At 36.7% G+C, this 14701-nt stretch overlaps 1 protein-coding gene across 5 annotated transcripts in view; it reads right to left on the bottom strand.

The window, feature by feature from the left end:
• The window catches only part of GAS7 (growth arrest specific 7), a 173491-nt gene that overhangs the window by 32260 nt on the left and 126530 nt on the right, over window positions 1–14701 (bottom strand). For all 5 annotated transcript variants that reach the window (XM_058173192.1, XM_058173196.1, XM_058173194.1 and 2 more), the window contains exons 4-6: window positions 14066–14151; window positions 5957–6010; window positions 284–373 (exon numbers count right to left, since the gene is read on the bottom strand). In XM_058173192.1, coding sequence (XP_058029175.1) covers window positions 284–373; window positions 5957–6010; window positions 14066–14151 — 230 coding nt within the window. The remainder of the gene's footprint in view (window positions 1–283; window positions 374–5956; window positions 6011–14065; window positions 14152–14701) is intronic.

Here is a 14701-nt window from a genome sequence, read left to right as displayed (position 1 = left end):
GGGAAACCCTTTTTACAGCTATGAATCACTCATCTCTTGTTTAGAGCATTGCAGACTGGAAGGCCAGGAAGTGATTCTACCTTTTTCCAGTCATTTGGTTTTAACAATATGATTCTGCCAGATTTCATACGTAAAGAAAGATAATAACTTTTGCAGTGTCTTATGCATCAACTTTTAGGCTTCAATTTTATCATGTTTGCTATCAGAGATGTTAGCAATATGTCTCATCCTGTGTAAAGCTCAACTGCTGCAGTAAACAGCATATGGGAAACTGCTCACTTACCCAGAAATAATCACAGTAGCTCCATTCAGAAGGTTTTAGCAACTGCTGTTCTGGCATTGTGTCAGGATGGGGAAAAGTCACACAGTTTATCTAATAAAAAAGAAAGTAATATAAATATGTTGGACATGCAAAGCAACTCAGAAACCGAGAGATGCCACATATGTAGAATCTGGATGCTTAAACAGGACATAGATATAGGCAGTTATTGGAGTGATTCTCTCTCCAGCCAGAAGATGTCATCAAAAGCAGGTAGAAAGAGCTTCCTCAGTCTGAAAGCTTCTGCAATATCTAGAAAAAAGACCCGGAACAAGATAGAACCACAATTTGAATTACATTTTTTTTTCCTTCAGAAAAATCTAGAAACCCTTCAAGACAAAGCTATTTCTTACAAACCATATGTACAGAACTATTCAGGTGAATTAATTCCAAAAGCAATTAAACCCAAAAAGATGGCTGTTATCAGAATATATTAATCACAAACACATGGTTATTAAGGTATATTTATTCAATTATCTATATACCTAGAACTCACTAAATTAGGGCACTAAATTCTCTATGAAACTTGCTAGGTGGGTATTAGTATTCTCTGAATCCCATGGGTAGATAAAAAATCCACATATAATTTCTTCAACTGAATGATAAATGCAGTATTTGTTTAATGTGATTGTTGACAATGATATCGCATGAGTTATGCATAAATCACTACAGGCAAGTGACTTCCAATAATTTTCAGATATATATTGTGGGTCCTTAAGAGAGAGAGAAAGAATAATAATAATTAAGGATTTCATTTTCATGCTTCTTTTCTCTAAAGTGTACAACTGATCGCTGGAAAATGTTCACTAGTTAAATTTATGAAGCCTGCTGAGAGACCGTTTATTTCCTTCATTTCAGGGAAAACAACAAGTATACAAAAACAAATACCTAAGTTTCCAATTATCATTGTTTTCAATATACAAGAAATACCAACTACATCAGAATGTTCTTTATATACCTTTTGAATCACAGAATTATAGAAGACGGGACCACTTATGGAGTGGGTCTTGTAGTGAGATCTAGTGAGATCTAGTCCAATCTCCTCTTCAATAGAGGAATCCCATACGATAAGACTTTCTTGCAGATGGCATTATACCTCCAGCAGATGAAAATCCATTATTTGCCAAGACAATCTTGTTTCACTGTTAAACAGCTTTTGCTATTAGGATGTTTAACCAAATACAAATCTTTTGTATTTAAACCCATTGCTTCCTATTTTGTCCTTGGAACAACCTGAACAAACCTACCCCATTTTCTGTGTGACATTTTTTTCAGATACTTCAACATAGCTGACAAGTCTCTTTGTTGTCTTTTCTTTCCAGACAAGAAAAATGCAGGCCTTTTTCATATAATGGAGAATATACTGATATTATCCAGTGTTATCAGTAATAATTGTGCAATTTTGTCATTGCTCCAACCATATATGATTCTATGCATTTTGTCTGGTAGGATGGACATGGAATATGGATGAGCATTTTTCCAAAACAAGAAATAAAAAATGTACAGATTATTTTTGTGGAGCAACAGGTATGGTTATTGGAGCTGTCTAGTGTTTCAAGACCTGAAACGTGTGAGTGTGATGACACTCAAGTATCACCTATTCGTAATTCCCTACAAATTTTTAAAAAACAAAACAAAACAAAACAGCTGCATCTTTTCTCGGGATCATGCAACAGTCCCCAACTGCAGCAAAATCTCAAGCTTGGTTACAAATAAATCACAGATAGATGCTTCCTGTATATCTCAAAAGTCCTTTTTTGCCTTGAAATTCAAAGCACCTAAGGGCCCAAGCATTACCTTCTGATTTTATAGGAACAATAAACCCAAGATGGTTGTAGCACTTTTATAAGATGGAAAATCTTCCTTCAAGCAGAATAGGTTTTTTAATCAAGTATTGCAGGAAGATGGAGAAATAGAGTGTTTTAAGAAAAAAGCATTTCTGTAACAAATTGCCAAAGGCACGGGCTATTGTTCTATTTTTGTAGAGTTATATGAGTGCTCATGCTCATAAACTATTTTTTAAAATGTAAAATACTTCTGGAATGTATCTTTATATGGTGGCTATATGTGCTATGTGGGCAGCATCTAAGAAGCATCTCTTTCCTTCATACTCAAAATAGGTGTTCCTGCTTGCAGTGGCACTGCCTATGTTTCTAGTATTTTAAAAATGTTTTCCAGGTCAGAAATGCTACAAAACTCTGAGAAAGTTAGATTGACCAGAAATTGATAGGCAGAAATAAACACAAAATGGTAAAATTGTCCATTTTAAGACTACTCTTACAACTCTGCCTATGAAAAATCATTGCCTGTTTTCCACCTGTTTATGTCCCTTAAAAATGGTTATTATGCTGTTTTTGTGAAGGAAAAGAAGAATATATGAAGATCCCTGAAACGAAGACCAAAATCATAATGAGTACTTCATTCAAGTCTCGGAACAGCATCATTGGGGACAGTCGAAAAGCTATTTAAAAATAGTATCCAAGGCATGTTCTGAAAGACAACATCTTGTCCAACATCTCTTGCTCGCAGTTCCTCTCATGAGGATTCCAAGAAATATTGAATGACTTCATTTACAGCCATGACTTCTCTATGAACACTTGTTGGCATCTGAAGGACGTGGCTGCCCAATGGAACATCATTTGGCCATAATGTGGTTCGGGGGCATTTCCAGATGATTTAAATACCGACTAAATCCTTTTAACAGAGTGTCAGTGTTGAATGTGACTGAGTGCCAAAAGCACAATTTCCTGTGAACTTGCTGGAGAAGCAAATGCTGAAAGTCACAGCTGCACACCTCCTTGGAATATGTATGTTGTGCAGGTGTACAACGTATATATTGCAGGAAAATGCAAAGAGAGTAAGAATAATCATTATGTTCACACATCAAAGGATCTTTGCTGATGCGACTTTGAAACGTTTGCCTAAAGTTAACAGTGTTCTGTGTAAAAAAGATTTTGGGCAAGAATCAAGATATTTCAAGTGTTACAGATTCCTGTTAGCATATGAGTAGGAGGCTGTGTAGTTCCATCTCCAATACTACATGATTAATTTTGTTCTTCTTTTCCATTTTCATACACTATGCACCAGCAAGTACAAGTGTAAGGCCTTCTTATCATGAATGTTGTATTTAACCTCTTAAGTTTCAAGAGTTGATTGCATAAAAAGGCACCCTGTTTGGGACAAAGGATCTATGTCACTATTCAACAGCACTACAATGTGGATATATTTATAGATATCTGATTTATCCACAATATTTTAATTGGAGGAACATTTTTTAATGAAATTATAATAATGGGAGCATAGGGAACTAATTTTTGACCACAGAAACACTTGCTGGGAAAAATCGCAGTGAATTGGTAAGTACTCTATATTTTCCACCAAAACAAAATAGCTGTTTTCATACCATATTTTAGTACTATGGGAATTAATCTAGGGATAGCATCTCCTCTTGTAGGACATCAAACATTTGTGCAACCTCCGATTTTCTTCAACATCTGCAAACCAAATAATGGTTTGTGCCTACCTGGAGACACTGCCATTATTTGGCTGTTCTTATACTAATGTCAACTTATATCTTGTTGATATGCCCAAAGTCAGACATTCTGAACTGTGATATACAAGGAAGAAGACAAGATGGGGACAGACAAGTGAGCCTAGCAATGATTGGTGCTAGTATCTCAATTTCCAAAACATGATTTCGTATTATTTATAAGCAGCATTCTCTGAGACTTTTTCAAAGTCTCCTGATCATCTGATATATTTTAATAGATTTAAGAGATTAACAGGGTTAGAGGGGACCTTGTAGGTCATCTAGTCCAACCCCCCCGCCCAAGATCCTACACCATTTCTGACAAATGGCAGTCAGGTCTCTTCTTGAAAGCCTCCAGTGATGAAGCTCCCCTAACTTCTGAATTTTTTATTCTGAAGCAAGAAAAATCAACAGATAGTTTGCGGATTCCAGTTTCTGGAAATCAATGGTGAACATCTGAGATATTCAGAAGAACATAGTTGAAAGAGACTTTGGAGGTCGTCTAGTCTAACCCCCTCCCCCCTCCCCCGTTCAAGCAGGAAACTATGCTATTTCAGACATTTCCTTTAGAAATGATGATATTTCTCAATGTTGAGTTTGGAACTTAAGAAAGGAATGGAAAAAAATCTGTAGTATTGGAGGTGCAAAATCAATCCACTTCAGGAATTAGGTTAAAGAATATAATAGTAATAACAAAGTACAATTTTTCTTTCGTTCATTTGTGACTTACTGTGATTATTCTGACTTTGTCAGAAAATGACATTGCTTCAGGCAAATTCAGAAACAATGATTTCAGAAGTAAAGTTAGCCGAGTTGACATTACTAAACACTTATTCTGGTGTAACAATTCCTGAAGTAGTCTAAAGCACAAATAAACAATAGAGTGAAGGCAACCAAATAAAAATGAATATCCTTTGTCAAAATTTGGGGCTGTTTTTTGGTAACCTGCTAGTTGGAAATCAATGTAAGGTATTTATTTTGGTTGCTAACCATTTCATTGAGAAATGAAGCAATCTGCAATTCATTCAGTAAATCTGATCCTATTGCAGCCCTTCATCAAAACAAATCCAAAATCGCTGTGCCACAATAGAGATGCATTCCAAAATCCAAATGAGCCCGTATTTTCACAGCCCAGTGTAAATCCGAAAAGGTCTAAGTTTATACAACACTAAAAGTACATTTCAAACCTGTACAAACTGAATGGATTTCAAAAAAGAACATCAACACCTATATAAATAATCATTCCACTATATACCAATTCCCTGGCGTTCTCTCTCTTACTCAATCATTGAGGGATGTCATGTTGCTTCAACAAATTTCTTTATTGTTTGCAGCAAAAAGGCAGACCTCACATATCAACAGAGAAGCATTTATAGCTTTTTCATCACTGCTTTCAAATTTTGAACATGTGATCCATGTTTATGAGCGACAATGGTGTGAAGAATAAGTTTACATTGATTTAAAAAACAGAATTCAAAATATAACATCTCAGCCATCCACACTGAAAAACAACTTCAAAATGTATATATTTTGATGTATGTATGTATGCTAGAGAAAAATAACTGTGTACGCACACACAAAAGCGTGCACGCACACGCATACACACACACATACAGAGAGAGAGACACAGACACACACTTATTTTTCTCTAGTCACTGAAATATGAAAGGAAAGCCATCATAGAAAACAGTTTCATGAAACCTTGGTGTCAACTTTTTGCATTGTGTACACTGTTCACAAGAACGCTCCATTCTTTATATGACTTCACTAGCAATAAATTGTTTGAACAAAACGAACAAAAACTGCTCCAACTGCAATTTAAAAATCCCAGCACACAGAAGGGTCACCCACCCTCTCTTTTGCTTTCTGATGTTTCTTTCCTATCTCTGTGTAACAGGCTTTTTGCTAGCTTCAGCCTTTTAAACATGGCTTCATTGCAGCTACCGCTGAGGAGAGGAAGAACCATGTTTACATCTGGAAAACATGAGGCAGACCCCAGCACACAAAATCCTGTCTTCACCCCCCTCCAGCCCGGCCTGCAGTGCTACTTGCTGACTGGATCACCATAGCAACTGGATTGGTGATTATCACTCCAGGATTCTACTTACCGTAAAGGTGTTCTCCTTATTTTGCTTTCGAGTAGGTGATGGAGACCCAGGACTCTGAGGAGAGAGGCAAGAAGCATCATCAAAACTGCATTCCACATCCGACATGGTACGTTTCTTGGGAAATTGTGTGTGTGTAAGGATATGTGTATGGAGGTGGTGTTTAAAGCTGTACGCAAGTCAATTGTGAGCAGAGTCCCTTCTGCTTGATTCCTGGGTTAGCCTTTTCCCATGTCTGGAAGTGTCACAGCTTGGCAGCTGGGCTTTTGCATGGGAGAGTTCTGTACTGTGATCCTGAAGCAGCACATAAGCTCTGTATGGCCAGATAATTCATTCGAAAGAGGGTGACCCCTCCCCTTCCAATCACTGCTTTGCTTTGGAATTAACCCTTCAACTGCACACCAACGCTGGATTTGGACTCTCTTGGTACTAAGTCTAAAGAGTTATCAGAAACTCCACATGTATATACCGCGGTTGGTGTATATCAACAATGTTTTGACTGTAGGTTCAGACACCTTTCATTCCCCCTTCTCTTTCTGACGGCTTTGAAAACTCAGTCAGAAGAGGTAAAGACATATTTCCTAAGTAGAGATAGGGAAGCAATTCATTTAACACAAGCTTATCTAATTGGCATTTTCCAGAATTAAAATCTGCACTCTTTCAATGTCAAGATACAGCTCTCCAAAAGAGTGCATAGTGTGGTCTTTACATTAGTGGAATGATTTGCACAGAAATGCATGCATTGATACAAAAAAATAAAAATAAAAAAAAAATAAAAAAAAATCCAACACATTTAAAAAACAAACAAACAAACACCCAGCTGCCTTGAAAATAAATAAACACAGCCAGCCAGCATTAGGAAAAATATGGTCTTCTAAAATGCAAACTGTTATAAAAACACGTGAAAATGAACAACTCGGAAAACATTAAACCCTGAACAAAAGTAATTGCTTCATCCAGCTATAGCTGTCTGCATGTGAAGCTAAAACTACAATGCAGCTGTCCCTCAGGCTTCCTCTACTTATATTTGCAAAAGACTAAAAGCTTTACAAAGCATTCCTTGCATAAAACTGACAGACACAAAATGAACTAAACAAAAAGCACTGGGTGCAGCGTTCTATCAAGGAGACAGCAGCTATATGTTTAAAGCTGACATTTGCTCTGCTATTCCATCTCAAACCCCATGCAACAGCTAACAGCAGCATGATGGACATGTCTTGCTCCATCCTTAATTGCATCCATTATTCTTGAAAGGTTCATTTATTGTCTATATCTCTTACAAAATAAAGAAATAAATGTACACTGTATAGCCCAGCACTACACAGAGCAACAAAAAAAAGTACTTCAAAAACAGAGCTCACCTGTTTTGTTTTGTTTTGAATTGCATATGATAAATTGATAGACAATAGTAACAAAAATCTAGGAAACAGATTTAATATAAAGAATAACCAATTCTTTAGGGGCCATATTCCTCAGGTTAGAGCATCTCGCTCTAGTCCATCTTATCTGCATTATAGTATAGTCTGGAATCAGTGGTGGATTTCAAATTTTTTTACTACCGGTTCTGTGGGTATGGCTTGGTAAGCGTGGTAGGGGAAGGATACTGCTATCCCCTCCCGACTCCAGGGGAAGGTTACTGCAAAATCCCCATTTCCTCCCAATCAGCTGGGATTTGGGAGGCAGAGAATAGAGGGGGGCTGGGCCAGTCAGAATTTTACTACCGGTTCTCCAAACTACTCAAAATTTCTGCTACCGGTTCTCCAGAACCGGTCAGAACCTGCTGAAACCCACCTCTGTCTGGAATAGAGCATCATGCTCTGCCTCCTCTCTGATTTCTGGGTCAGAATTTCTTTTTCCTTCAAAGCATCGTTATGTAAGTGAATCAGCTTCTCTTAATTTCATTTTAAAACAAAATACATCTTTTATCAATCTTTAATCCAGGGCATGAATGTGAGAGCCAAGAAACGCTTTAATCTCTCACACATTCATATCTTAAAATGTCTCAAGGGATTTTTTTTTTTAAAAAATAACACTGTTAGCATTAGTTGTTCACATGTAAAGAAAAGGAATCACCAAGCAGCAGGCCAGTATTAGTTCTACAACAAAATTAGGGCTGATTGCTAATTTTACTGGAAAGAACCATATAATGAAGAATTCTAAATCCTCTGTTTTCTTTATAAAAATAATCGTTAAGAGCCAGTTTGGTGTAGTGTTGAAGGTACTGAACCAAAAACAAGACGACTGTGACTTTTAGATGTGCTATGGCATAAACAACCGGCTGGATGATTTGGGACCAGTCATTTCTCTCAGCCCAATCCACTTTACAGAGTTGTTATTGGGGTGAAAATAGGATAAATACACAACCGTGAGTTGTGTATTAAAAAAAAGGGCAGAATATAAGTAACAAAAAAAATTGCTTTAAAGCTACCAGCTTTGCCTGTATGGAATGTACTTTCATGCTCAATAAACTGCTAGCAGCTTCAGTAGTAAACCTAAATTATCTGAGGTTTCAAACCAGCAAATTGCTTTGGTTAATATCAAAACTTCTTTGAACCAACTGTTTGTATCACATTAGCTAAAGATATTCCCTTTTCCCCATCCTTTCCAGTTGGCTGACTGGGTTGAGTCTTGCATTTCAAAGCCAGTATAACAAAAATCATTTGAGCCTTGCATGAAACTGCTCTGATGACTGACTGGCCATTTCAAATCACCTACAGCTAATGCGAATATGAAATCTATGCACTGTATATAGAATAATAAATAATGAATAATCTATATTTTTTTATTTATTTATTTTATTTACATTTATATCCCGCCCTTCTCCGAAGACTCAGGGCGGCTTACAGTGTATAAGGCAATAGTCTCATTCTATTTGTATATTTATAAAGTCAACTTATTGCCCCCCCCCAACAATCTGGGTCCTCATTTTACCTACCTTATAAAGGATGGAAGGCTGAGTCAACCTTGGGCCGGGCTTGAACCTGCAGTAATTGCAGGCTGCTGTGTTCTAATAACAGGCTTCTTACAGCCTGAGCTATCACGGCCCTATATAGAATAGTGTGCTCAAAAATCATCTAATTCTGTGCCATTCAGATACAATCCTAAATAAATCCAAAATAAAGACCCTTAATTTAAATTCTTACACCAAGACCAGATGAACTCAACGTGATCGCTATCCTGGGTGCTACAAAACAATGACAACAACAAAGACCAAGATAGACACACACAAGAAGTATCTACAAAGCAAGGTTCACTCCCAAAGTGTTCAAAGTGGTGAGATATGCCAGAGACATAAAGGAAGATACAGAATATAGTAACTATTCAATCTGCCTTTTCAGCTAGAGAGAATGAATCTTCAAGAAAAGTAAAAACTCAATCCAGAATTTGTTTGTTCAGTGGACCTATTCCAACCATGCATTTATTTTAGAAATGCATTTATTTCAAGTAATTGTTAGATTCAAAGTTTTGGAGAATGCATTCAATTTCAGACTTAGTTTTGTATGCTAACTTTGTGATTTTCTACATACATCAAATGAAAGTCCTATTTAATTCAGCATTCTGTTTCCATAATGGAAATATCAAATACCTACAGGAAGTCCACAAGTAAGGTGTGAGAAATCTTCACACTTGCATTGCACTCTCAGTGTAAAGCCAACAGTTTGCACTGAGAGATATATTGCTTTTAAAACTATAGGTAATACACACTATGTATACTATCAACTATGACTGATAGAAATTGAAAACTTTATATTTTTTTATTTGTTCCTTTGAAAGATATTCAAGTTGGAAGTCAAATCCTAACATGCAACAGTGCATTTTATATTCTATATGATAGAATAGAATAGAATAGAATAGAATAGAATAGAATAGAATAGAATAACAGAGTTGGAAGGGACCTTGGAGGTCTTCTAGTCCAACCTCCCTGCTTAGGCAGGAAACCCTACACCACTTCAGACAAATGGTTATCCAACATCTTCTTAAAAACTTCCAGTGTTGGAGCATTCATAACTTCTGGAGGCAAGTTGTTCCACTGATTAATTGTTCTGTCAGGAAATTTCTCCTTAGTTCTTAGTACTTAGTTCTTCTCCTTAGTTGCTTTTCTCCTTGGTTAGTTTCAACCCATAGTTTCTTGTCCTGCCCTCAGGTGCTTTGGATAATAACTTGACTCCCTCCTCTTTGTGGCAGCCCCTGAGATATTGGAACACTGTTATCATGTCTCCCCTAGTCCTTCTTTTCATTAAACTAGACTTATTTTATTCTTATTTTTTTAGTAATTATAGCCTATTTCTCAGTTCCTGAAACCATTCTTCATGTTTTGCTATATGAAGTACATCCTCTTATATACCCTGAATTTTTTAACCTTATTGGATGAAACAGCTCTAGAATTAAATTATCCTCTCAGTTTTCACCTTTAATTGTTTAACACCGCTTCCATTTATCACTTCCTTTTTCCTATGCTATAGTAGCCATAGATGTTGTAAACCTTGAGTCTAAGAAGCAGCCCTTGCCCTTGATAATTTGGACTGTCCACTGTGTTTACAAGAGCACTTACCTCAATAAAGTAACCCAGGAGAAAGGAGGGGGAGGGAATTTGTTTTGATGCCTCAGGAAGGTAATGTAAAAAGTAAGGTGTGGACTGAGTCAGGTGTAGCCTTATGAAAGGCTAAACATCAGCAGAATCCCCCACAGTACCTACTCCAAGAGTTATGGAAAGAAAGAAAAGGGACTAATTTTTGTTCTTAAAACAGAATCTTCATTGTTTAGGGTCCACCCTGTTAGCATCTTTAACATGCTTCATGTTGCAAAGGCAAAATTAATCTAATTTACAGTGACACTGCAAACATTAACAAAAATACTGGATAATGTTAAGAATGAAGATACTGCCAAGTATTGGAAATCTCAGCTGTCAGTGGGGCCTCTGCTTTTGGCAGCACTGGGGGTAGGGAGGGAAGACAGAAAAGATTGAGAGGAGGAGAGATTGAGGGCCCACGCAGTGTAGAAGGCCAGCAGAGCTGTTTTGACCAAGTTCTTCATGTTCTAAAAGATATGACTTGCTGACTCAATCAAAGCTTACAGTAGCAATTTTTTCTGAACCACCATCCTCTAACAAATTAATTGTGTTGGCAGCACATACTTTCTGATTTGCTATTCTGCAATATAGTACATATTCAAGGGGCCTCACAAAATGTTGATGATGACAATGAACCTTTCAATAACTTACAGGAACTTCCTAAAAATGGTGCTTCCTAGGTATACCTTGCAGAAGGTACACCTTGCAGATATCCAAGAATTTAACAATGGCAACAAGACAGCTAGTTTGTTTGTTTTTTCCATAGGAGAAGCTTAGGTTCATATTGCTATTCAATGATGTAGCTAGTCTGTGCAAGTAATATTAATTTGCCTACTTTCCTGAATAATGCCAGAATGTATTAAACAGAATTCATACCTGTAGAGGAAAGCCAGGGTAAAATATAACCAAATTCTATGAGCTGGAACGTATTACATTGGAGGTAATAGCTTAGACTGATGTTTTGTTTGTAGTGTTTGCTCTAAGATTGCTTTATCATTCACACAATGTAAACATTTGGTAGATGTAGAACAATATAAATTTTCCCTGACATTTGTCTGAAATGCTGATAATAAATGGAAAAAGGAAGAAATGGTAAGAGCCTAGTCAATGTATCTTTTTTATTGAAAGAATATGCAGAGAAAATGCAAGTATCACTTGTGAAATTGCCCTGCAAGTTCTTTCCCTTAACATTTGGGAAGGAGCTGTATCTTATCAGTGGCCAAATAATAAAATAACAAAAGAATCTGATAGGCTTTAGGAAGAGGTTCATAATTACATTTCTAATATGCTATTGTAATCTGTGATGTAACATTTCCTCCATTATCACCATGTGGGTATTGTAAATGAGAAACTGAAATTGACATGTAAACTGCCAAAATTACTTTGCAATGTCATGGCTGGAAATGACCAAATGTATTTTAATCCATAGAGGTGCAGAATGGGGATTTAAATTTTGGATTCAGTGTTGCATTCTAGAATACTGGGTCTTTATAACTCAGCTATATTTAGTCATCATGTCTCACCTTTTAAGACATGCAGAACATTCAAAGCAATTTCCTCATCACTCTGGAAATATTGAAGAGAGTGACAGAAGATTTCTAGGACTTGTACTTTACATTTTTATTAATCACTTGGATGGCGAGATGGAATGCAACTGATTAAATCTGCACATTATATAATATTAGGGAAAGGGGAGATAGCCAGTATCATAGAAGACAAAAATAAAATCTTGTTATAGACAAATATGCTTAATTTTTTTAAAAAAAAATGAAATTTAACAGAGACTTATGCAAACTTAGGAAGTATGATTTAAACGTACAGATATAGTTTGGTTTATGTATGGCTTTGTAATAGTACTTAAAATATTTTGGAATAGTTGTTGATTACAAGTTGATTATGAATCAATAGTCTGATGTGGTTGCAATAAAAGTTACTACAATTTAGGTTTCATGGGTACTACAATTTTTACTTTATTCTGAATCGGTTGGCTCACAGCTCAGGCATTATGTTTAAAGTACTACACTTTAGGAATTCAGATTACTGTAAGTAGTGCAGGGTCAGAAAAGGACAACCAGTGATATCAGGGGACTAGGAACAATAACTTCCATTGAAAAATTGGATATATTTCATCTTGAGTAGATTTGAAACAAAGAGAAATAAGAGCGTTCTCCAAATTCTTGAAGGATGTCACACAACAGAAGGTTAAGACCTATATTCTATTGTCTCAGCGGTAAGGACACCGTGTAATGGACTTAAATTTGAATTAAAATGTAAAATGATTATTAGAAAAAAATGGCTAATCATTAAGAGCAAATTTTATAACAGTGGAAACTATTATTATCCAGAATAATGGTGTCCTTTCCTTTGCAGGATGGGTTCTAGGCAACTATCTGTCCGAGAAGCTTTAATTTGGATTCCTACAATTAGCTGGGTGGGGGCTACATTCAGTGGCCTAAATGTCCCTTCCCATTCTGTGATTTTATAAAACCAATCGGAGTTGTTAATGAATGGCTGGAAACTACCGGGAGCACTGGGTTGCAATTTAGTGATGCAAAGATCACTTCAGGATATCCTGGTGTTTAGAATGTAGGAAAGTGGAAATTTCTCAAAAGCCTCCTAGCACAGCGACATGCTGGACTGGTGTCAAGGACTGTCATTATCACCACACTGTTATACTGAGCACAACAATTATACATAGAATTCTGAGGCACGTTTGACCTAAAGATCTAAACCACGTATTTCTGCAAGAAAACTTCAAGCCATCTTTCAACATGTTCCAAAATAGTAATAAAAGAGGCTCATGGAGGATTTCCAATACCCACTTCCCGAGTTCACACATATCATAAAAAATGTGAGAAACATAGATTTGATTGAAGATTTTAACCAACAAAAAAAAAACCAAAAAAACCTCCATCTATGAGGTAAGGACCAAAGAGCAAAGAGTAAGCAGACAGTTAGTGTAATTGCAATTAAAACTTGGACAGAAAGAAAGTACATTGCACGACTTGCCTGAAGAACTTCCATGATCACAGATGGCCAAAACTGAATAAGATCAATAGGAGCTTTGACATATAAAAACAACAGAGAAAGAGAGATAGAGAGAAATAAAAAGAGAGAGGGGAGAACAGTAGTGGGTTTCTACCAGTTCGCCCCGGTTCGGGAGAACCGGTAGTGATGGCAGCAGGAGGCTCCACCCACCAGCCCAGACATCATCACGGATGCTCTGCGCATGCACAGAATCTGTGCATGCGCAGAAGCGCTGTGCGTGCACTCCCATTCTAAACCAGTAGTGAAGGTAAGTGGAACCCACTGCTGGGGGGGAGGGAGGAGGGAGGGAGAGAGGTACTTCAGAACTATTAAGACTTTGAGATTCACAGTATAAGCTTGGACTTTGCTGTGGAGTAATGGTGATTCACAATTTTTTTTTAAAAAAAAAAACAAATTTCCAAGCTTCCTTGTACTTTAAGTTACCACTAAACCTGTTTGTAAATAAAGCTAAATTTATTAAGAGAGGAATCCTGAAGCACATTATGTGAGTTTACCTGAGGGTCACTGCTGATTTTGCGGAGACTCATGTGGCTTGGCTCTAGCTGGGATGCCAACGTGCCTGGTATGTGATATCCGTTCACTGTAAGAAAAAGACATGAAGTTCAGACCAAGGAGGCAGGAAAAGAGGGGGTGGGTTTTAAGTCACGTTAAAATCAAGTATTTTACTTGACCTTCCTAAATGGTGATTAACATATTATTTAACACTCTCCAGAACCAATTCAGTAAATGAAATACAGTATTCCACAGATACTATCCATCTCGTTGTTAAATGAAGAAATATTTATTTTATTTTGTTTATTTAACCTACTTGTGCATGCTGGGGGTGGGAAGGAGGGCTTCCAAATGTTTTTTTTTTTAAACATAAAACAGATTACAATTACTATTAAAATAAGCAATAAATATTCCAGCAATTAAAAATCAAGTTAACAAATGTTTTTTCTAGATGCTAAAAGAATGGGGACTAATCCCTAACCCAAAGGAGAAGATTGCATAACTGAGGAGAAATGAAGGTGCTGGGGAAAGGAATCTCTTCAAAAGATTTTTCCTGTATAACCTGGGAATTTGGGGTTTTTCAAACTCTATTCATGGAAGAGATCTATAAGGATCTGAATGGCTTCTGCAGAACTAGG

The sequence above is a fragment of the Ahaetulla prasina genome, chromosome 2, assembly GCF_028640845.1.
Source record: "Ahaetulla prasina isolate Xishuangbanna chromosome 2, ASM2864084v1, whole genome shotgun sequence".
Classification (NCBI taxonomy): Eukaryota; Metazoa; Chordata; class Lepidosauria; order Squamata; family Colubridae; genus Ahaetulla; species Ahaetulla prasina.
This window is presented reverse-complemented; position numbering and strand designations above follow the sequence as displayed.